The sequence below is a fragment of the Tamandua tetradactyla genome, chromosome 7 (assembly GCF_023851605.1).
Source record: "Tamandua tetradactyla isolate mTamTet1 chromosome 7, mTamTet1.pri, whole genome shotgun sequence".
Taxonomy (NCBI): domain Eukaryota; kingdom Metazoa; phylum Chordata; class Mammalia; order Pilosa; family Myrmecophagidae; genus Tamandua; species Tamandua tetradactyla.
The window spans coordinates 48909440-48933624 of record NC_135333.1 but is presented as its reverse complement, the minus strand read 5'-3'; the positions used below and the strand labels follow the sequence as shown (position 1 = coordinate 48933624).

The following is a 24185-nucleotide window of genomic DNA, read 5'->3' as shown; positions in this document are numbered from 1 at the left end:
GCTCCAGGAATGACCACAGACTGGCCAGGCAATTCCAGCCGACCACTCATTGTGTGATGAAACTAATGACAAGATTAAAAGTTGCACTTCTAGAGTTTTCCCAGGAGTTACTTCTGCTCATGTTTTCTCCAAAGGAATATCCTGAGAAGGACAGAAAGTGTCAGTGGGTTATTTAGGTGGTAATGCTTTCAGGAAAGAAAGCTCCCCATGGAATAGCATTTTGTTCCTTGAGAATCAGGGATGAAAATTGGGAGGAGAAAAAGATGTCCCTCTACTTGGGAGGAGGGATCCGTCAGGCTTCTTGGTGTCAGATTCAAACCACAGCAGCCATTTAGGTACCACAGGAGATGCCGGGCAACCACTGGATCTCTGTTCATGACCATTTGAAGTGCTGGGTTCGAGCTTGGCTTTTTAGTGACTTCTAGGATTTTCAATAAGTATTGCAATTATCATGTTTACTCCACCTGACCTACGTGTTTGATGGGCAAGTTAAGCAATGACTCTCATTATATAATATACAATATTGATAAACATTAATAAAGTATTCCCCTATCAAAGGACAAACAGAATATTTCTTTTCAAACAGAGAAGCCATAGGATATATTTTTCAGCCCAAAAAAAAAACTTTTGTAAACTCACCTAGAAAAATCTCCCTTTGCCTCCTGTAAAAGAGAAAATTCAACATCAGCAAACACTGATTCAGAATTGTGGCCTTTAAAGTATACATTCCAGAGTCATGGACACTCCTACAGCTCACTTCTGCTCTCATGCTCTTTATTACAGAAATATAGTTAGCAGGAAGCATGGCCTGGCCACTTGAAAAAGTCTAGGAAATTTTATACACAGAAACTGATTCAAAACGACAAAATGTACCCCCCCCCCCCCACCTCACCCCCTGGAATGGCCTCACTTATTCTAGGTCAGAGATTTTGAATCTGAACAACAGTTGCCTGGGTAGAACTAGCCGCTTCTTGTATTATTTTTTGGGTTTTCTCTTGTATTGCAGTTATTTCCCAACCATTCCCCAGGTGTTGGAGGCGGGGGCCAGGGATCCTCTAGTGAATCTAGCACATCACAATGCGGACACAGCAGTTGCACAATCAATATTTGTTGAAGGGATAAGCTTATAACACCATATTCATTCACCTCGCCATCGTCACACTAGTATTCAGTAACATTCTTTTTCACATAACCTAAAAGTCTTCTCCTTATCTTTCTAGGGGGCATGAGGTGATTTTCTTGGCAATTAATTCTTGGTATTTGCTTGGCTTTCCCCAGGTGGGGAGTTGGTGGCACATTCAAAGGAAATGGGGGTTATTCAACAAATCTGAGTTTCTCCCAGGCTCAGACTATGCACAAAACTTTCCTTTACAGAAATCTGCTGTCTTGAAAGTGCCCTTTTTTGTCATTTGAACTCCCCTTTATGCCCTGGTACTGGGGTCCCTGAGAGCTCTTTCCAGCTTGTGGCTAGAAACAGTTAAGACAAATGACTAGAGGATACAGCTCCTAGCTTCCTTCTTTTCCATGTGATCCCAGGATGCATGGGTGGGGGGAGAACTTACCTGTAAGATGTAGGAAGCTAATTCAAATACCACTTCACTGTCAACGTCAATAAGCTCCTGAAAGAAAAACAAACAAACAAGGTGAGTTTGGTACTTCAACAACTTTTTAAAAGGTTATCTCTCTCAAAAGAGGCATGGTCTTCCTTTTCTGGGGACTCCTTGACTCTCAGGTACTCCAAGATTATCTTTAGTACCTGAGACAACTGCTCTGAATCATTTGGCCCCACATGGCCCCTGCCACCTGCTCTCCTTTTTACAGCTGGTAGCCAAAGGGGTTGAGTGGTCCAGCACTATAGGTGTGGTGAGTTCTCCCAAAGGCCCACCTTTCAATCTTGAGAAGAAGATAAGGAGCACCTGGGATCAGCCCCCAGCTTCTTATGAACTTGCCAATTTTACTAAATCATCGTATGTTGGTTATTTGATAACCAATTCTGTGTTCCGTCCAAAGTCTATTTCAGAACCAGTTGTAAGTTTTTATTGAAAGAAATGTTATAATGGGATCGTGACTCTTAGAATTCATCAAAAGCAACGAAAATTAAAGACAGTTCTTCAGTTGCACTCGCCACATTCCACATGCTCAGCAGCTCCATGCAGCTGGTGGCTGCCACACTGTCAGTGCAGACATGGAGCATCCTTCCAGAAAGTTCTATTGGTTGGCACAGTCATAGGGTTTAAGTGAAAAACTGCTTCTGTTCCTATTGTTTCTTCCCCTAAATATTTAACTGTGATCTATGGACATGGTCTTGAAAATAAACATTTTTTTTCAAATGGTACAATGCATGTATCTTAAAAACAAAGGGAATATTGAGAAATATTGAAAAACACAGAGAAACCTGGAATCCTTCTGCATGAAAGGTAATGAACAAACTAGCTGACTCGATGCTTCCATCATATGTTCAAGTAGAGATGCCCATTTTTCCTTTTGTCTCCTGAATATTGACAGAGCCTAGAGTCAGTGACTGGATGACAGAGAGTTAGGGTCCAGAAGGACAGAGGGACCATCTAGCCTAGCCCGATCCTGCTCTGAGAACAGAAATCCAAAAACCTCCAGGAGTTTCCCCAAAGTCACAGGCCTCTGTGGAGCTGGAAGCAGGCCTCCAACTTCTTGTTCAGCCTGTGCACCCCTTTTGAGAATCCAGTCTTGGCCAACATATTTTCAGAGTCATATTTTTCATCAAAACTTTAGCAGTGAGCTGAAAAGTGTTATTTTTGCACTTGAATTGTAAACCAAACTCTGACTTGTGAATTTTCTAATTATTTTGATTTTTTTGCGCTCTGTTATCAGCCCCTCTCACTCAAAATGATGTGTCCGAGCAAGTCTGAACCTTTGAGGGAGGGATATCCTCCAGGCTCTTCCAGGCCCAAGAATTTCGAAGTGTGGGCCAAGAGAACTAGTGGGAGCACAGGCAAGGACCTGGGATAATAACTCTCTATGTTTAACCAGCTGAAAGAGCTTTCCGGCTGCTGTAATTGACATAGATGGTCAGCGCTGGGAATGTGGAAGAATGCCTGGGATTGTGGCTCCGGGATTACCAGGTCCCATCAGAAGGTAAATCATTTAACAGAGCGCAAATGATTTAACAGAAACACTGACCAGGGTTTCCACAATAGATCATTTCTACTCTCAGTACGCTGCTCATTTCCGTTCCCACCAGCTTCACGAATGCAACTTACATGCATCTGTAAGAGTCGTGGGGAGCTGCGTGCCCCTCTGTGAAACATTTACATTCAGGTTGCCAGTGGCCAAGCTAATGTTTAACACCCCCCGAGAGGCTTATCTAACATGCAATGCAAAACCAACCACCAGCAAAGAACCCTTTCAAGAGGGGGCACAGCATTCAGTTCATTGTTTGCTTTACCCATTGAATGAGAATCTTTATACCTGTGTGTGTGTGGGGGGGGGCAGCTGCAGGGAAGCGAGAGGAGAATCTCTTACTTTATGCAGTCCCGTGGGGTACTAGCATACTACCATTCACAGCAAAGCAACAGTAAAGCAACCACATGGTGTGAGCAAACTTCTTACCTTTCTAACCTGATTTATCCAAGTTCTGTCTCACTGTATTTGACCTCCAGGTGAGTGAAAACTAGCACATTTAACCGGCTGAGTTTCCCACCTTCTCGACCTCCACCACCTCTGACTGAAGGCATTAAAAACAGTGGGCATCAAAACATGGGCAATAAGTGGGAAAAGGATTAAAGAACGACAGGGCCCAGGCAGTCCACACACACTTGCAAAGTCTGATGGAAAAGAGAGTAGCGTTACCACTTCCACCACTTCTATTTAGTATGTTTTTAGTCTGAGAATCATTACATTGGATTTCCTCAGAGAAGCCTGTATGGATGATCTCCGCGATGTGTCTGAGAACAAGCTAGGGATGGTGGGAAAAAGCATTCCAGATTGTTAAGAAAACATGTTCACATCCGTGCAGTTCCTGCCCAGTTGTCCATAATACCTTTTCCCCCTTTTATGCTTCAGCCTTCCCAGGTGATTTTATTTTTAAAATTCCCCTGCAGGGGATGGAGCCCTAGACTGTCTGCCTGCTCTGTAGATCTCCCCTTGTCTGTCACACCCTGAAGGCTGAGTCTGCGGAGAGAGAAGTTACTGAGTGTTTCAGGGAAATGTGCAGCCGTGGAGCATTAAAAGGTTACTACCTGGCTTCTCTGGCCATTCAGAGGTGGCTTCTTCATGGTTTCTACTCAAGCACAGAAAATAAATGAAAGGAGAGCACAAAGTGCTGGAAAGTTCCATGCTTTGCCCAGGCTCTGGGTCCCCCTCAATCGAGAGCAAAGTGAGAAGAAGGAGGGTGTGCAGGGACCCCCGAGGGGGACAGAGGGGCTGCTCTCGGAGCCTCGGCAGGAGGCCAGCAGTGCTCTGCCTCGGCGCCTGTCCTGCCCGCGGCTCCGTATGGGGCCCCCAGGGCTCGGAGCGCCAACGGAAGTGGGGTGCTTGAGCTGGTGCTTGAGCTGGCATCTGGCTGGGAATTGAGGGTGGGGTAGAGGGCAGGTCTTCATGGGACTTTGGCTCCCTGGTAAGAGGGAGATGTCATGGAAGTGGAGAGGATAACTTCGAGTCACTGCGGCTGTCGGATGTGTGCTTGGGCGTCTGTTTTATGTACTCCTGGGTAATGATACCATTTTCTTTTGGGGAAAAAAAAATGATACAGAAAGGCAAAACGTGTCTCGCCACAAGTGTGCACCTGTGTGCTGAGGGGAGGGTTGCATGGGGATGGCCCCACTTCCTCCCCTCAGCATTCTTTTTGTCCCAGTTGAGTAAGCAGCACAAGTGAATCATATGTCAGCACAACAATCAACAGCTTTCTCAGAGACTTCCGCCTCAGGGTCTCGGGGCATTCCAAGTAACCAGCCCTTCGAGAGCCTCCTGCGGCAGGTGTTACGGACGGTTTCCAAAAGCTCCGAGAGCTGGAGGACCCCTTCTTGACCCCTTGGTCCTGAGGGGTTTGCTGGTGATCTTTCCCAAGACCGAAAATGGTAATGCAGAGAGCATCTTGCCACGGTCAGGGATGACAGGAATTCCAGCTCTCACCTGTGATTCCTGAGATAATGAGAACAGGAAATCAGATTAATAGCCATCTGCAAGCCTGAGAGGATTTATGGGAGGAGGACCTTTGCAAAGTCTGTTTAGAATCTCTCCTGGGGATGGCCCGAGGGTTTTCCTAATGAAGCCTCATCAGCCGTTGACCCCCTTTTTTTTCTCTTTCTTGCCACTCTCCTCAAAATTACTTCTACTCTCACCTGGACAGATGGAGGCGTTCCAGGTTCTCATACCAACAGCTCTGGGACATGGAAGAAATCCCTTCTTGCCCTCCTTGAGTTTCATTCCCCTCAGTGGGATAATGGGGTACATTTATTTTCTAATGGTTTTACAGGGTTTGGTGAGGAGCAACTTCAGAGGTGATTTGAAATTATAAAAAAACACCAAAAAAATACGGTCTCTAGTTATTTATTTCAGTATGAAAACCTGAATTCTGTATTTCGGCCTCTGTTCTTTGGCATTTCTTAGCATAGGAATCTGTACTTTTTTTTTTTAAGGGGTGGACAGCATTGTGTGCATGTGTGTATGTGTGTCCGTGTATGTGTGTGGTGGGTTCACATCTATGTCCACAAGCATGTAGATCACTGACTGTGTATATCATGAAAATAGGTCCCAATGTTCAAATTTAAACCAATTCTGCATCTTCCTCTGTGTGGCAGTGTAATAGCCACACTCACTGCACAACCCCTACTGACTAAACTAAGGTGTCCGGGCACACAGGAGAAGACCAACGGGATCCCGCACAGTTCCTCTTGCTTGCCCTTTGCCAGGTTTTCAGCAATCAAGTCACTTCATGTTTGACTAATGATCCACGGGGTCCATGCCTCTCATGGCGAGCCACATCTCTCTACTTCTATGGCACAGAGATTTCTTATGTTATTCACAGCCTGCAGCCACCCTTGGGGTGCCAGGAGAGCCGCCTTTCAAAGGCCACAGGCACAGAAAGGACCCGAGGTCAAACAGGGATACACACGAAGCCAAGCCAAAATGGTGCATCCACGTGGATTTGTTTCTAGAAAGTCGTCAAAGAAAATCCCTCTCTCTCTTTCTTTCCTTCCTCCCTCCCTCCCTTCTTCCCTTCATGTAAGCAGGGATAATAAAACTGCTATAATCAAACTAAGAGACAAGAACTAGGGTTTTCTTAGTCCAAGATTATGTTGGTTACTCTGTCCTTGGGGGTCTTGACTCTGGATTGTGTTCTACTTCCAGTTGAGATGACAGCATCTGCTCGTTAGCAAAGCTCTTTGAAGAGCTTTGATAATGATGGCTTAATTCAATATCTAACTAGAGTGATGATATTTAGACTTAAGTAGCAAATGTGGCCCAAGGATGATGATTTAAACTCTAATCATTTGCCAAGCTCACAGACCAAAGTGGCCGACTCAGCAAAGAAGGCTTAGAAAGCCTTGGGCACACATAACACAGAAAATTTAAGCTTTTTCTTTTCTGACATGATCTGCTCTCCAGGGGCATATAGAGGCTCCAAACTTGGTAATCACCCAGGAAATGTGCCAGCCCTTAGTCCTTGGGCTTGGAAAGTAATCAATTAAAAATGATTTACTAAGCATTTGCTATGCACTCAGCACAAAAATATATGACAGAAGGTAATCACAAAAATGCTCCAGAAAAATGCTTGCATCAATTTTTACTGCAACTCAAAGGAGAATGATTTGGTTCATCTTTAGACGGATCTGTTTTTTGGGTTTTTTTTTTTGGGTTACCATCATTGGAGAAAAAAGTGTTGAGATCAAGCATAATTTAAATGTGATGAATGTACTTGAAACTCATAGAATCAAAGTATGAAATTCATAACGTTGCATCTAGTCATTCTAACCAGCCCCTCGCCTTACCAAAATAAAATAAAATAAAATAAAAAATTCAAATTACTCCTATGGAGAACTGAAAGGAAACTGAGGCACTTTCAATGTGGAAGTAAATTTTCTTATCTCTCCGAGGTATGTATGTGTATGAAGGAAATTGGGGGCTGGCTCTAAGCTTTATTTCCCTTAATACTTTAAGATCTATAATCTATAGGAATTCTTCCTTTTTAAAATTAAACAGATAGTTTGTCATTTCATTACTTAGCACATGTTGGTGAGGGTTTTGAAAATGTTTGTGATGACAGCTTTTTGACAACAAGGCCATTTTGCCGATATGGAACCCAAAGTGGGAAGGCTCCAATCCTGCAGCTTAAAGTGGGGGGCAGCCGGGATGGGTGGCCTCGTCTGCAGGTCGTTCCTATTGAATTCCCCAAGTCTGCTGCTCCCGGCATGGGCTTAGCGATGGGCCCTTCAGTTTGGTGCAGGAAGCCACATCTGAAGATGGAGCAGACGAAGATGACTTGACAAAAAGGTTCTGCTTTCTCCTGCATTTCTCCCCAGGGAACACACAACACCTCGGGCTGAGTTCCCATAGGAGATTCCCAAGGAATGAGACTCATATTATCCATGCTGAACTCACAGATTTCCTGTCCATGCCCCACCTGTCACCTTATTGAGTTAAAGCCCATCTGAGATGCCAGGTGGAGCCCTGGGGTGTCTGCAGATCTCACTTTTTACTTCTTCCTGCTCTACCAAAGTAGACAATTCCAGCCCCATTCTCCCATTGCCATACCCTAATTTTCTTCAATTTGGACAGAATATGACTGTTTTTCCCTCCTTCTCTCTGTAAAAAAATAAGGGATATGAGGGAAGAAAGGGTAAGGGAGAAATCGACTGTGGTCATGCTTCTGTCTTCTGCAAAAGTAAGAGAAGGTAGGACAGCTGTTTGTAGGGGGAGAAAAAGCCCAATAACTAATGAAACAACACAAAAACTACCCTTCCCCAACTTGTGCCCTTGAGGAGGTCAGAGGTCTGTTCTCTGGAGGAGGTGAACGGGAGGCAGGCAGAGGGGGACTGGGACCACAGGGGAGGACAGGAAGTCTGTGCCCAGAAGGGGAGGCACGTCCCACCCCAAATCCTGGCAGTGGGTGGAAAGGCTTCAGGCTGGAGGTTGGAAGATTCTTCTCTGGAAGAAAAATGAGTCACAGAGAAAAGACATGAAAGCACTGATATTTGGGGTTCCCTGCTGGAAATAATAGGAAATCTGCCAGGGGGTGGCTCACCCTACCCTTGGAGCTGGCCTTCAAGTGCCTCACCCTTAAATAGGAATAGAGATGAGTACAAATGGACGAGGGGAGGCTCCAACACAAAAGACAGAGACCCAAGTAAGTCAACGAGGGAAAAGACTGGAAGGAAACAGAGACTATCCATGATAACTAGTATCAGAGTGATGAGAGAAGATATTCCATCCACGAGACAACAATAAGATAGTATAAAAATAAGAAAAATCAGATGTGTGAAGGAATCTTGGAAATTAAAAACAAAGGTTCAAAAGATAGCCAATAACTGGGTACATGGGTGGTTAAGTGGTAGAATATTCACCTTCCATGCGGGAGACCCGGGTTCAATTTCCAGATCATGAACCCCCCACCAAAAAAAAAAAAGATATCCTAAAGTCATATGGACGATATCTTCGATAAAGCAGACTAAAAAGACTAAAAATAGGAGAGACGAGGTAGCAGAGCAGATGGGCTTTGCTTTCAATTAATAGGAATCCCAGAAAGAGAGGACAGAGAAAAGAGGAGATGACATTATCAAAGAAATAATGTAAAACCATCTCCGGGAAGTGAAGAAGAGGAGTCTCCAGACTAAAAGTGCCCTGGCAATGATTTATAAAGACCTAGGATCAAGGCACACCCGTTTGAAAGCTCAGATCAAAAGGAATTGAGAGGATCCAAGGGGGAAAGGAGATGCTACCTATAGTGGACAAGACAGCTGACATCATGGAACTCTCCAAGACTCCCAAGCAACACACTGAAAATTCTGAGAGAAATGTTCAATCTCTATTTCTATAGCCAGTTAAAGTACGATCAGATAGGAGGGTAGAACAAAGACTTTTTCAGATAGGCACAGAGCCAAACATTTCACTTCCCATATACTCTATATCTGGATTAACGGGAGGATGTTCTCCAGTGAAGCAATGACACAAAACAGAAAATCAGGGAGACACAGGTTCCAGGAAACAGAGGCCCCAGAACTGGGGTGAAGGAGAGACCCCAGTGGGGGAGAGGAGGTCCGGGGTGTGAGCGTGGAGGAGGGGTCCTCAGACGAGCAGGGGTGGCAGGCTCCCAGGGGGAGGCTTGGGGGTAAATGCAGGAGTGGCACTCAGAGACACCAAGAAAAGGAACCAATGTGTTACTGGATGTATTTGGAAATGAACATTGCATGGCCTGGGGGAAATCGGTAGGAACATTTGGGAAAAAGCAATGGGTACATGGAAACTAAAGCAAGTAAGAGCAGAGCGATTACCTTCAGGTAATTCATTTCACAACCACAGCGTTCTACTTGGAATAGTCATAATAACTCACTGCTGGCTGAGGCTTTATCCCTGAGTTGCCCTGTCACCACGCTGGGAGCACAGGGAGAGGAAAACTGGGGTGACTGTCAAAGGAACCCTAATCCTTACCTACCATAACAGGGATCCAAAAGGCCTAAAATGGTGAAATCAAGGAATAACACCATATGCATACTGTTTAGAAATACTGATTCAAGTACCAAAAGAAACAAGCAACAATTGTTGAATGCAGCAGGACCTGGTGTGGGTTTTCTTTATAATGAGCCATTTAGAACTGTTTCACTTTCAAACTATGTCATGTATTACATCGATCAAAATGAACATTCATGTTTTAAAAGGTGAACGAAATAAGGGCTTTGAGGAAGCACGGATAAGCAGCTGAGACTCAGACACAGGATAAGTTCTTCCCCAAGGAATCGGGTTGGAGCAGATGTGATTTGTGGTGGGTAAACTGAGCCTCCTGTCTCAGCACCAACTTCTCCCTTGGGTCCCTCCGGGCCTCGAGGGCACCAGCGGGCAGCGTGGGCAGCACAAGGAAAACACAGCCAAGATAAAACGCTGGTTCGAACCTAGTTGGCGGCTCCTTCCCACCAGGAAAAGGTGCCTGGCATGGGACACACCTTATCACATTTAATCTTTGCAAGATGAGCAGAGCCTTTTAAATCCTCATCCCACCAAAGAGGAAAACTCAGCCCAGAGACATTACAGAAGGTGAACACATTTATTGCATTTATTAGGTAAGGTGCAGCACCTGGAAGGGAAAACCCAAGTCTGCCCGACAGCCAGATCTCAACTCCTAACCACTCCCAGTGCTGTGAAATATTTACAGTGATGTAAAACAGGTTATACAACCTGTTCACCTGCTTCCTGGTTCTCGGTCTTTGGCTTCCCCAGCTGGAAGCTAATGTTTTCCTGCTTTACCTCTCTGCAGTTATGAGGCTTGAATAAGATAATTAGGTGTAAGGATTTTCTTGTAAACCCAAAGTTCAAATTCGTGCAAATGAAAACTTGACTTTCGTTCGATCGTAGGAGGGAGGCAGTCCTACGAAGTGTTGGGTCTCCTGCAAGCACTTTAGAGAAGCCACTGTAAGCGCTTTAGAGAAGCTCGAGAGGCCAGGTCCCAGCCCAGCTGCTGAGAGGAATGAACTGGGGTTCCAAAGGCAGTGTCCACGCCGGGTCCGGCAAGACAGGAGGCCCCTCAGTGCCCTGAACTGGCACCAGGGATTGAGGGACCCAGAACACTCAGTTCCAAGGGTTTGTTCTCCTTTGCCATCCTCCTCCAGCTGAGTCCCTTCTGCGCACAATGGACCTTCCGCTCCAGCCCAGGACTGGTGCATGGACGGAACTGAACGAGTGAGAGAGGGACCCCTTTCCCCTCCCCTCACCCAGGTGTCTGTGCAGAACGATTTTGAGCCACTTTGTACTTGCTGGAGACCAGTGACTTTCCTGCTATTTACTTTGAGGCCAAGACTGCACCCTGGTGGATGGTGTTTGACGTTTATTTCTGGACTTCTCTGAAACGTTCTCCGGTTCCTTAGAAAAACCACTAGATGCTTTAAGAGGCAGTCTGCGAGGTATGTGAGGGTGTGGTAGTTGTTTCCACTTTCTGATGAACAAATGGGAGGGCTTAGAGAAGTGAAGGGAGTCGCAAGCACATGGAACTACAGGTGGGGTCTTCACCCTCCATTCAGCACTGGGGACCCTACATTTGAGCTGGGGTTAAGCCCTGGCTAACAAGAACCAGTCTGGGCAATGAATGTGCTTCAGCACTTCCAGAATGAAGGTCATGGGCATTTCGAACTTGTGTGCGCATGTGAGTGCGCGCGTGTGTGTGTGCATGAGTGTTGGTCATGCGGCAGCAGCAATCCCCCAAATCTGAGTTTTGTTAATTACGAAAACAGAGGCAGCTGGGCAAACCAGCCGCATCTGGTTTGAGGTTCTAGTGTGGGGTGCGTGGCTTCTGTCCCCTTAGGGAGTGTCCTCACCCCAGGGCAGCCCCAGAGGCACCAGCTGTGACCTTGGAAAAGTTATCACTGACGACCTTGCACCACCGCTTCCTCATGTGGAAAACAGGCATGGAAAGAATTTACCTCAAAAAGGGTTGGAAGACTCGGACAGACAATTCACCCAAGTCCTTGGCACCAGCCTACGAAAGTGTGGCATCATCTGTCCCTTGGTGACAGAATTGGCAAGGAAGCCTGCACTCAGGAGACATAAGCACCCGTGTGTGTGGCAATAGATGGGCTTCTCCGAGCCATGATTCTTGAAGAACCTGAGTGGTTCTTCTCCCCAGGGAGGGGTGGGTACGGGAAACGCAGCATTTTGGGTGAGCCAATGAGCAGGAAGCACTTTCAGCTTTGGGGGCAGTGGGACTGGATACCAGATATTCTGCAGTACAAGTGAGTGTCTCACTCAACTAAGGACTGTCCCGCTCCAAGTGCCAACAACATCCCTGTCGAGACATTGCCAGAACAGTGGAAAGCAGGCCAGTAGGCAAGCATTTGGTTGTAAGACGTTCATCCCTGTGTGTGACACCTATCTACACGGACTGGTGTCTTAGTTGGATTTGCTTAGGAATTCCCGGTCTCTCTGGCCAGGAGAAGGAGACCCTTCTAATCAGATGCAGGAAGACCTGTAAGGAGGCGAACACACAGCGATGGCATCGGAAAGTGTCCCAGTGTTAAACTGATCCTTTTAGTTTCACAGAGTTCTCATTGATTTATAGAAATTAATTCATAAATTGCTTATAACATAACAACCGATAAAATTACATTTCTAGGAGCGGCACCTTGGGATTTCCAGATGCAAAGGAAGCGTTTGGATTTCAGTGGGAAGCGACAGCATGTACCTTGTAGATGCAGGCCTTCGCATTCAGAAAGAAGAGCTCGATGGTGGCGTTATCCTTCAGGTAAGAGATGCTTTCTATGTAGAACCTGAAAGAGACAAACTTCAAGTAAACCGCAGGAACAACGGGGGCAGAGAATAGCCTGTTTTCTGGAGCTACGTAACTCAAAATGGGGATCAGGTCCCCTAGTCCTAAATGAATAAACATAAAAGGCCTCATCAACTGGTCTGATTTCTTTTTAAGAGAAAACATCGTTTTTTAGGGTATTTGTATTGGTGTAGGACCGTTATGTCTTTTAGCTCCTGCCAGAGCTGACAAACGGGCTAGCCACCAATTTGCACGAACCAGCTTCAAACACCATCTAATCCTTTGCTCCTTACCTGTTTTCCAATTTGCTATAATGTTATTTGTTTTAGTGCATTGCTTTTTGCCCTGTGTCAGTCTGAAAGTATTATGTATCCTACAAAAGCCGTATTTTAATCCTGATCCAATCTTGTGGGAGCAACCATTTCTTTGAATTCTAATTCAATACTGTAGGATGGAAACTTCTGATTAAATTATCTCCACAGAGACGTGACATGCCCAATTGTGGGTGTGATCTTTTGATTACATGGAAATGTGACTCCACCCATCCTAGGTGGGCCTTGACTAATTTACTGGAATCCTTTAAAAGAGGAAATATCTTGGAGAAACCTCAGAAACGACAGAGTCTAGAGAAATGACAGAAGCCTCAGAGCCGACAGAAACTTCAGAGCAGAGCTGACACAGATGCAGACACGTGGAAAACACAGACACAGATATCTGGAGATGCTTGGAGCCGAGGAGACATTGCCATGAGATGCTAAGCAAGCCAGAACCTGGAGGGAGCCAAGGGAAACTAAGAGATGAAAGCCAGCCCCAGAGAAGCAAAATGAGGACCCCCAAAAGGAACAGAGGCTGAAGGCCTCAGAGCCTAGGAGCAAGGGACCAGCAGATGCCAGCCACATGGCCACCCAGTGACAGGGTATTCCTGACCCATCTGCCTTTCTTGAATTAATTTATCTTTCTCTAGATGCCTTAGTTGGACATTTTTATAAGCCTAGAACTATAAGCTCACAATTTATTAAATTCTCCTTTATAAAAAGTGTTCCAGTTCTGATATATAATATTCCAGCACCCTGCAAACTAACGCATGTCCTAATCATTGTTGAGTTGTAGGATTTTTAAAAAAGATAATTTCTTCTGTTTAATAGAATGAGGGGGCCACACTGACTTCCGTGTTTATTCAATTCTTTACTCAGAAAATACACGTGTACAATGATGAGCTGTGTAAAGAGGTTAGAGTTTTGATGAGGGGAGTAGAGAAGAAATGACTGAAATGCAGAGCCTGGGGTGGGGAAGACAGCTAGGCATGGGGGTGGCGAGCCCTGGACTGCACAATGACTGAAAATTACAAAACTGTCCCCGCAAATCTAGATATCAGTGGGCTGGTGGTTTTCCATTTTCTGCAAAAGCACCCTCTATCCCCCTTCTCCTCTAAAGCTGCTGCTTCCTGCTTTTGGAGCAAGTATTCTACATCAGGAGAGTTTTCCCACAGAATCTTCAATGACTTGAGCAGTTCTAGGAAAAGAGTGCAACTTCCAGCTCTCTAAAATGGAGAACTGGAATGCAACAGAAAACTCGACATCTCAAAGCAAAACAGATTCAATTTGATTTCATTAAAATAAATAAATCTATATCCCTTGGCACCATAAACAAACTAGGCAGAAGATAGGAAAGGATGAGGAAGGGAGAAAAAGAAGGAAGGAGGGAAGGAAGAAAGAAAGAAAAGAAGGGGAAAAAGGAAGGGAAACGGGAAGAGGAGAGGAAAGAAAAGAAAAGGCTCAGAATCATGCTCTAGAAGAATGTCATCTGAGTTTGGTGGCCTGTCGTTGCTGTCTGTCATAGATGAACTTTGCCTCTGTGCCTTTGCTCGAGCTATCCCAGCCACCCGCAAAATCCCCCTCCTCCACATCCCCAGATCAACCCACCCCCGCCCCTGGGGCTCTCGGCTCAGGCTCACCATCCAAGGCAGTTTTCGCTGACTTGGCTGCCTGGCCCCAAGGCTTATTGTACTGCCCTGTGGTACTGTCATTTTGTGTTCACTAGATTGCCTTTCCACTAGGCTGTAAACTTCTTGAAAGCTAGGACCAAATCTTATTTATATTTGTATCTCAAGCCTGGTACAAATATGAGCTGCATAAGTATCTGCAGAGGAAAGCTCTGACTTTTAACATTTCTCTCCACTTTCTTCCAGTTTGAGGTTTTCCTAGACAGAGAAGCAGCCAGTGAAGGCAAGGCAGGAGGGAAGAGAAATCCTACCGGTTTCCAAGATGTGATAAATTTCCAGGTTTGGGGCCATACTGTTCCACATACCAGTCATTACTCTACTGCTCCTTTTCTCATCATTGACATGTGTGGTAGTTAGATTCAGTTGTCAACTTGGCCAGGTGAAGGTACCTAGTTCTGTTGCTGTGGCCATGAGCCAATGGTATGTGAACCTCATCTGTTGCTCCTTACATCTGCAGTTGGCTAAAAGGTGTGCTTGCTGTAATGAAAGATGTTTGATTTAATTGGCTGGTGCTTAAATGAGAGAGTATAATGTAGCACAGCCCAGGCAGCTCAGCATACCTCATCTCAGCACTTGCAGCTCAGCCCAGGTCTTTGGAGATGCAGAAAGAAATCACCCTGGGGAAAGTTGTTGGAACCCAGAGGCCTGGAGAGAAGGCCAGCAGAGATCACCTTGTGCCTTCTCGTGCAAGAAAAAACCTCAGTTGGAAGTTGCCTTTTCCTCTGAAGCTACCTTTCCTCTGAAGAACTAAGGAAATAAATCCCCTTTTATTAAAAGCCAGTCCGTCTCTGGTGTGTTGCATTCCAGCAGCTAGCAAACTAGAACAGCATGGAAAGATGGTCAAAGCAAACCTGCTCATTTCCTGGCCCTCCAACTCCAGAATAACCAGAGGCCCCCAGAGATTCACAATACCTTCACACTGTAGCAGTGAGTTTCAGTCCAAGGTTTTGTTGGTTTAAAATAACTTAATTTTCATAGAGGTGGTATCTGTTGTTATCCCACTTGCTTTCATTCTTGAGAGTGAAGAGGTGAAGACAGTCAAGATTCCAGAGATTGAAATCCTGTCCACCCAATTCTCCCCTCGAAGTTACATGAACAAAACCTAATACGTCCATTCTCAATTTTCTAAGAATGGAAAACCGAAATCAAGCGGCAAATTCTGCATCTGTCGCTGCAGCATTCATTTCCACAGAGTTCAAGATGTCTGCACACGAAGGAGTAGAGCAGAGGAAATAGAAAGCATATTCCATGACAAAGAAGTCCTGCTCTCTTGACAGAAACTGAAAAGTAGCATCCTGCTAACCTTCATCAGTTTTTTTTATGACAACAGCCTGGAAACACTGGGTGGTCCAGGCCTGTGATGCTGATGTCACATGGCCTGGGAGATTTAACCTAGCTTCGTCTCCCCACTGGTGCTAGGGAACTTGAAAGTCAAAAATGCCTAGGAGAAAACAGACCGTGGACCGATTCCCACAGAGTAGCCCACTGGGGGAGCTCAGGAGGATAAGCCCTCTGGGGCAATGTTAGTGGAGATTTTCCTCTTTTGTTTTCTAAAACTTCTGTTTTTCTGAGTTTCACGGTGGACTTGACGCAGCTCCTTCTCTTGGACAGCAGGGGGCGATGTTGCGCTTCTTTCAGACAGATGCTGAGTATGCCGTACCACCTTGAAGCCTGTTTCACAAAGGCAATCCTGGCCTTCTGGTAGACCCAGGGAAATGAACAGTTTCGCTTGCATCCCGAATGAACTGAATATTTGCATCCAGAGGGCTGCATGGATGCTTCCAAGTCTGCATCCTTGACATGTTCAGCAGGACAGATTCACAGGGTGTCTTTTAGAGACAGAGGGAATGGTGCTCCAGGCCCAGGGCAAAACTAAGCAAGAGTTTCCCCTGAGCTCCCTCAGCAATGTCACTCCTAACCTAGACCAAAGGGTCTCATCTTGAGAGAACTTAGCAGGCCTTTTGAAGAGGAATGAATATGAGCTATGTTATTAGGTGTTTGAGAACATTAAATATCCAACAGGCCCCTTGGAGAGTCTTGTTTCCCTTCTTTAACCCGTGGGAGCCTTAAAAGGCAACAGACTGAAGACTATCCAATCAGATAGCGAGGGCCTAATGTCTGCCCCTTGGCACTTGGGAATCACTGAATGTTTTATAGCAAGTGTTAATTAAATGGACCAGAGATTTCATTTTGTAATCAACACAAATGCCACATTTGGGATGCTGACTTTTGGTGACAAAAAAAGAGTGATAATAATAAGGAAAATAACTGATACTGCTGTGAATTTCTGCAGCCAGAGAGCTCCGCTACTGAGAATTTCAGCCTCCCTGAGTCCATGTGTTAGACACCCTGCTGAAACAGAGCAAGTCCTGGTTGGCCAGCACCTCGTTTTAGATACACGCCATCACTGTCAGGGACAGGACATAGTGGTTGCTCTCCCAATAGGCCAGGAAAGATGCCTATAATCGGGGCCAAAAACTTGGCAGAAAATCTTCTCCCCCAGCTAAAGCTTCCTGGCATCTCCTTTCTTTTTTTTTTTTTTTTTACTGATCATCCCCATTTATTGTTTGTGAAGCTGTAGGTTCAAGGAGATGAATTTCATTTCATTTTATTTTCCTACAAATAGTGCAAGCTGGAAGGCCACAGCGACAGGGACGCCTGGCTTGGCATGGATTTCCCAGATGTAAAGGACTCCTTCTCAGCATTAACTTATGCAGACACAAAGACACACGGACTTCCTTGCGCGTAGGTATATTTTCCTTAGATTTCTTTCTTGACCTATTTCTTCAGTTTGCTTGGTGAGCAACATCAGAGGGTGGCTGTTCTCAAATTTGGGGAGCTCACTTTGTACTCTAAACAATGGTTTGGTGCACTGGGGTGAAGTTGGATGTGATCTTGGCCACCCACTGACGCCTGGACTGCTCGTAAAGAATTCTGCAAGAAGGGCAGCCAGGTGGGGAAAGACGAAGCTGGAAGGGAAGCGGAAGTCAGAGCACACAGGGCAGTTTGAGGATATCCTTTTTTTTTGCCCCATCGGAATAACTGGGAGGCACACAAATTACGAGCAGAGGAGCAGCTGAGAATTTCAGCAAGGTGCTCAGGGCCATTGTAGATTGGAATGCACCAAGACCGGGAGAAGAGTTGGTAGTGGGGATTTCGAGTCTGGGAGAGGCTCCCCACGGTCTGAACTGTGGATGGACAGTAAGGATTGGGTGTCAGGGTGATTAAAAGGCAGCAATAATAGGAATTGGTGACTGAGGGAGCAGAAGGCGGCAGGTGGCATGGGGCAGGTCAAGTCAAGACTGATTTCTTTATTCTGGCTTCGGGGCCCGAAGAATGATGACTTCATTTGATTGGGCAGTTGCCTGGTGGTGGAGATGGCTTGCCATCGGGAAAGGGTCAGAAGGGGGGCAGGGAGCTGAGAGTCCAGTGAAGAGACGGCTTTGGTGGCTGTGGATGGGGCGAAACCATAAAACACGATGGTAGACAAAGAAGGCAAGCAAGGCAGAGACCAAGGAACCAAAAAATGAAGAATGAGCCAAGCAGGAGAACTTACTTGGGTGCCCAGGACAGAGCCAAGGAGGAGAGCACCTGTTGAACAGTGTGTTCATGCAGGCCAGAGCCCCAGGCAGGCGGATCAGAGGAGGACGGGAAAGCGCCCCTAGAATTTGGGTGGTGGGACTGGGGCAGAAGTGGGGCACCCAGAAAGGGAGTGGGCGGTGTGTGTGTGTGTGTGTGTGTGTGTGTGTGTGTGTGTGTGTGTGTGTGGCATAGACCTGTCTTTTTGCAGTTTTACTGTGAAAAGAGGGGGAAGCAAGGGAAGTAGCTCCAGGAGGATGCAAACCAAGGGAAGGTGGGAGAGACTTGGTCGGAAGGGGAGGGCTCCATGGCAGTAAGAGGCTGAGGATGGAGAAAGGAGAGGAGAGGGCGGAGGGTCTTCGAGGTGGTGGAAGGGGCTGGAATCAGAGCCCTTGTGAGTCCCTTAGCCTCGAGTGATGGGACGGGGTTCAATTCACTCTTCCCCTGAGGTGTGTGTGCCTGCGTCTGGGTCGTGGGGGGTGAGGAGGCCACGAGAATGATCCGGATGCAGTTAGTTTGTGGGTGAGGGTGTGGGAAGCCCAACGCACTCCCGTGTTGGGATTTGTCTTCTCTGCACAATGGTAAGCGGCGCCACCTGCTGGGAGTGAAGGGGATAAGCAGCGCCCGTCTGGAATCTGGCGGAAGAGGTGAGTCCCCGTGGGTGTGGGGGGGGCGGGGGCCGAGAGCATCGCCGCCACCTGCGCGGGGGGGTCTTCCTCTGCTCACTCTCAGCAGCCCAGGGATCGGTGTATGTGTGAGCGTGTGTGAGCATTCTACATCCTGACACAGTAGCAGCCACAGCTCCGCCACCACAGCCACCCTTCACTGACCGAGGGGGCGGAGGAGAGGGCATGAGCTTTGCATCAGACCTACCTGAAGAGACACGATGCAATCTGGGCTCCATGACTTTCTAGCTGCACTGGGGAAGAATGTCCCTGACCACCCGGGGCCCCCATCTCCTTATCTTTAATTAGGAATAACAAGACCTGCTTCACACGTTATGATGAATAATAATTGTGCTTAATAATGAACAGATGCTTAATGACCAACAGAGCCCTTCTCTATGGCAATTTCCTTTTTAGGTAATTAGGAGAACCCAAAGTCTCTGGGATCATTCCTGGTGGTATTTGTTGGGGAGGAATTAGAGGGACTGGCCCCTGGGGGGCCTGATGTTCTGAAAATCCCCCACAGCATGTTCCCAGCTTCAGGCCCTCTGATGAGGACATGCTTTTAAAGAAGGCTTATTAGAGGATGAAGTGGGATTCCATGAGTTCAAATACAAGTCCTTTAATATATTCAGATCTTATATTTGCTAATCTGTTGAATGGAGGCAATGATTCTGTCCTCACTCCTGCAGATAACTTGACTATGTGTTGCGATGAGAGAATATATAAATGCTAAAAACCCATCCCTGGATGGGAGCAGAAATAATCAATGAGGAAGGGTTAAAATTTCCATTCTGAGAATTCCTAAGACTTGGCTCTCATCGGTTGACGTCTTCCACTGGTCCTCTTTTACAAGGCAGCTTGTTCTCCTTTTCCATGAAGGCCAACTGTCCATCTGCTGTGCAGATGCATGTCTGCTTAAGCTCACGGGAAAGGGCTGCGTCCAAGCTGGGCCCCTGGAAGGTACAGCGCACAGAGGCTGCGGAGACCCCAGGTGCATGGGGAAGCACCAGCCAGCCAGAAGCTCTTTTATGGATTCAACCATATTGCAAAGCCGGGTCCTTGGTGGAGATAACTGAGCCCAGCACTTCTCTGGGGCAAACAGCTTGGGGGCACCCCTAGAAAGGCCAGGAGCCTGCACCCCTGTGGCCTAGTACCAAGGTTACAACCGTCCTAGGAGGGGGCTGCAACACTTCAAGGGACAGAAGCTGAGGGTCTGAGTTAGGTCGTGGAGAGGACAGGACTGGGAGGATGGAGAATTTGGAAGCAGAGGCAGAGAATCGAGGCACAAAGGTTTTTGAGGAAGCAAGCGGAAAGAGAGAAAGAGGTCATGACGAGTGGCCCATGAGAAGGACTGGATAATGATGTCACAGAATTGGGAGGCTCCCCATAGAAGGCTGGGAATGGGGAGATAATGAACTTGGCTCTGGACCTGGTGAGTTTGGAGAACTTGCATAGAGAACCAGGAGGCAATTGTGAATAGAAACCTGCTGTCCTCCAGAAAGATGGGCTTCCCCAACGAGCTAGAGCAGGGAATCTGCCTTGCAGCACAATTACACTGGGCATCAGGTAGAAAGAAAGAGCAATGGACAAATGTCCCTAAATGCAGACTTGGAGATTTGTCCCAAATGAGTGTTTTATCGGTTTCTGCTGCAGCCAACTCGAGGTGGCCAATGGCAGACATGTGGCATTTGCTATGGATGCCTAAAGGGTCTCCAGGCATCCACTTCCTTGTTCTCTCCACTGCTAGGACCTGCCGTGTGTCCTTGGCTCCTCTACTGGCTTTTGCAGTAAGAAACCAGCTTGGAGGGAGCTGAGCCTCCTCAGGGAAAACCCTTCAACTCTCAATCTCATGGGGCACCAAACTGTTCTCCAAAGGCTTAGTTCCCCAAACCTGCAGCTAACTGACTCATAAAAGATCTTGGGAAAAAATAACCGAAGAGGCAAGCACCCTCTAGGTTCTTTTCTTGGTTAATGTTGGTGGAAATTACTGGGGGCAGGGGCAGGGGTGGGGTGCGGTGGGGGGGAGAGCACTCATCCACCTGCGTTTACAGGTTAATGAACTGCTTACTTTCAATACAAGTCTCCTCTGACACCACCTATCCTTCCCAGAAAAATTGTGACTCTTGCTTTATATAGTTACTTTTCAATTAATCTGAGAAAACGTAGACACCGTTAAAGAAATTATGACATGGAAATCATTCCCCTCCATAATGGAAATGGCTAAGGTTAGCTCTGATATGTTCACAGCTGTTAAATCAAAAAGGCATTAAAGACAATTTTAAATTTACTCCACCAGCTGAGTAAAGCTACGTCCTCCAGCCTGTTAAATCTGCTTTAGCCTCTCCTACTGCCTTCTGGGATATCAGAATGGCTCTGTCTAAAACTGCATTTCCAATTGAGGTCTTTAGGAAGAGCTGAACTGCAAACAGTATGTACCCTGTTTGTTTGTTAACATATTTCAACAAAGAGGGACTGCGCTCGGTGGAAATGTCAGGGCACATTGGAAGGTAGAGGCAGTGGAGCCCAGAAACAGTGCCAGGCTGGGGCTGGGCAGCTGCTCCCCTGGGGCTCAGATTCTGAGTTTGCAGCTGACCACTCTGAATTGTGCCTATGGACTTGTGGCTTGATCTTCCTCTGGTTCTGCAGACTTTCTTCAAATGGGAAGTGCTAAGTCCATTCTGACTTCCTAAAATTGTTGCAAATGCTAATCATGAGCTGCAAATATAGTTCTGTGTAATCACACACAAAAAAGGCTGTTATGGCAGATTACTAAACAGAAAATGCCATCATTTCTGATATTTACTATGCTATGTACTTCCTTAACTAGGAGAAGCACTAATCTGTGGTTTGCAGCTGATTTTGAGTTATTCCTATTTGGGATAAAATGGGCAAGTTTCAAGATGCCAAAGTGGTACTTGTGATGGAAAGAGGGACTAGATTGATTTTGTTATGAGGCTTCAAACGGTCACCAAAAGTATCCAAGCACATGGAATTTCATATGAGACTCTTTTCGTTTGAGATATATGACCCCACTCCAAAATGCAGAAAGAAAAAAAGATTTTCTTCATCCCACATAGTGTCCTAGTGTGAGGGCACAGACACGCACGTGCAAACACATATCGTGACACGCTGGACGCATGCAGGCCCCAGGTTTGCCTCTACAAGGAATATAGGTTTGCCACAACCCTTATCACTAGTAAGCAACCAAAGCAAGTGCCATTTCTCTTTCCTTTTAGTCACTCCACCCTCCCAGAATGATCTGGAAAAGAAGAAAACAAGAGAGAAGTGTGGATACCAGGTGTACATACCTGACACAAAAGTACAAAACCACTGGTCCTGACTTTTTAGGGAAGTCATGTTCCAAAACTCTTCGATCTAGTTGAAGCCAATTTAAGTGTCCCCTGAGGAAGACAGAGAAAAACGGTCAGGGCTTTGGGCTTTGCTCAAGGTTCTTGTTTAGAAAGAAATTGTGTAACCAAATGTGCTGGATCAGCCTGGACCTTCACCCCCCCCACCTCCCATTAATATTTTGATATTTGAAGAACCCAAAGGAATTATCCGTGGAATACTGACTGTGCAGCTGGAAGCACTGGGTGACCTGAGAGAGGAAAGCAAGGGTTTGCACCTGCCATGCATTTCCTAGACTGTACCACAATGAAAATGTAGTTATAACTCTCCTCCTTGAGCTGAAGCCCTCACCACTCCATGCCTGGAGGACTCAAAACACAGTACAGATGTGATATCAATCTTCACAACTTCTTGCCAAAAGCAGATGGGGTATGCGTGGCCCCTGCATGGTGTCTTTATGACCCAGCCACTCCACTCCCAGACACATACCCGAGAGCCGTGAACCCAGACACCCACACAAAGGCTCCAACAAAAATATTCAGAATTGTTTGATTTGTAATAGCTGAGAGCTAGAAACAGCCCCAATCTCTATCAACAGGGGACTGGATACCCAAAGTATGATATATTCACACAATGGGATACTATGCAGCAATAAAAAAGAGTGAATGACTGATATATGCAGCGTGTGGGTGAACCTCAAAATAGTTATGTTGAGTGAAAGAATCCAGACGCCCCCCCCCCCCCAAAAAAGAGTACATATAGCACAGTTCTATTGACATAAAATTCTAGGAAATGCAAGTAAATCCTACAGTGACAGGCTTCGGGGGACAGGGGTGTAAGGCAGGGAGTAACCAGGGCCTGAGGAGACTTTAGGGTGATGGAGAGCATTACCGCTGTGATTGAGGTGATGGCTTCGTGGGTCAAAGCTTATCAAAGTGTACACTTCAATATATGGCCTTTATTAATATACAAGTGAACCAGAGAGAGATTTGATGGCATGCAGATGAAGTCACTTCTCCATTTCCCCCTCCCTTCCGTGTTCCCCCCTCCTCGTCCTCTGTCTTTCCATAAATGTTACCTGACCACCTCTTCATGCCAGGATGGGGTGCAACAGTGAGCAAAACACACATGGTCCCCGTGCCCCTTGAGCTCATATCTTGTAAGAAGATAAAGATTCTAAACTTGAGTCCACCGTTAATTACATGATGACAGACAGTAATTGGTCCCACGAGTTATGGGAATCTGTAAGGCCTTGAGCTAGTCTGGGGGTCCAGAAAGTACTTCCTGGTGCCTGAACTGAGCTTGGAAGAAGGAGCAGGCATTAGCTTGGCTGAGAGGAAGGGAACCTGCTTGGCAGGCAGAGAGAACAGCATGTGCAAAGGCCGTGAGATGGGAAGGAGCCAGCATCCTCAGACTTGAGGGAGTAGAAAGAGATGAGGCTGGAGAGGACAGGGCACAGCGGACTCAGAGGCCATGTTGATGAGGGGTGGTCTTTGAAGAGTGGCGCAGAGCCACGGGACAGCTCTTGTTACCTAACCTCCATTCATCATCCTGGATGCAGAGCCTAAAATCACCTTGGTTTAGTAAAAAACATATTGATGAGACAAAGTGCACAGCACCAAATCTCTCCATGCTGTGCCACACTGATGTTTATAATGCATCTAACAATGTGAAGAGCTGGCACTTATTCTTGGATAATGAGAAATAAAATGTATTTGCAACATTGCTTCAAGACCTGTATTCCTCCAGAACACATGCTGGCCTCCAACAAAGGAAAGAGAGAAAAGATGCCAGAGGCTTCCAGCCCCTTTATGAGAGTTGTTTCAAAACATGTCATTTACACAAGAAGAAGATCCCCCTGTCCCACTGGGCCCATGCCTGTGGATCTTGGGTTAGCCCATGGACGTGCTTTAGAAGAGGGCTCATTCGAGGTGATCTGGACACCTTTTCTTTTTCTTACTCTCCGGTTGAAAAAAAGGGCTCTGTTAGCTTTAGTTTCTATTTTTATTTCTCTGCTCAGAATATAATCAGGGTAAAAAATAAAGGAAAAAGTTTTCTAAGTAAAATCTTAGACTAGACCAAGTTCTTCCAGAAAAATGAATCCCAATGAATTCCCATTCAGTAGAACACAGGACCTGGAATCTAG

At 46.3% G+C, this 24185-nt stretch overlaps 1 protein-coding gene across 12 annotated transcripts in view; it reads right to left on the bottom strand.

Moving 5' to 3' along the window:
- FRMD4A (FERM domain containing 4A) overlaps nt 1-24185 on the bottom strand; it is a 452880-nt gene that overhangs the window by 127070 nt on the left and 301625 nt on the right. For all 12 annotated transcript variants that reach the window (XM_077169372.1, XM_077169370.1, XM_077169369.1 and 9 more), the window contains exons 4-7: nt 22000-22092; nt 12359-12443; nt 1563-1619; nt 640-662 (exon numbers count right to left, since the gene is read on the bottom strand). In XM_077169372.1, coding sequence (XP_077025487.1) covers nt 640-662; nt 1563-1619; nt 12359-12443; nt 22000-22092 — 258 coding nt within the window. The remainder of the gene's footprint in view (nt 1-639; nt 663-1562; nt 1620-12358; nt 12444-21999; nt 22093-24185) is intronic.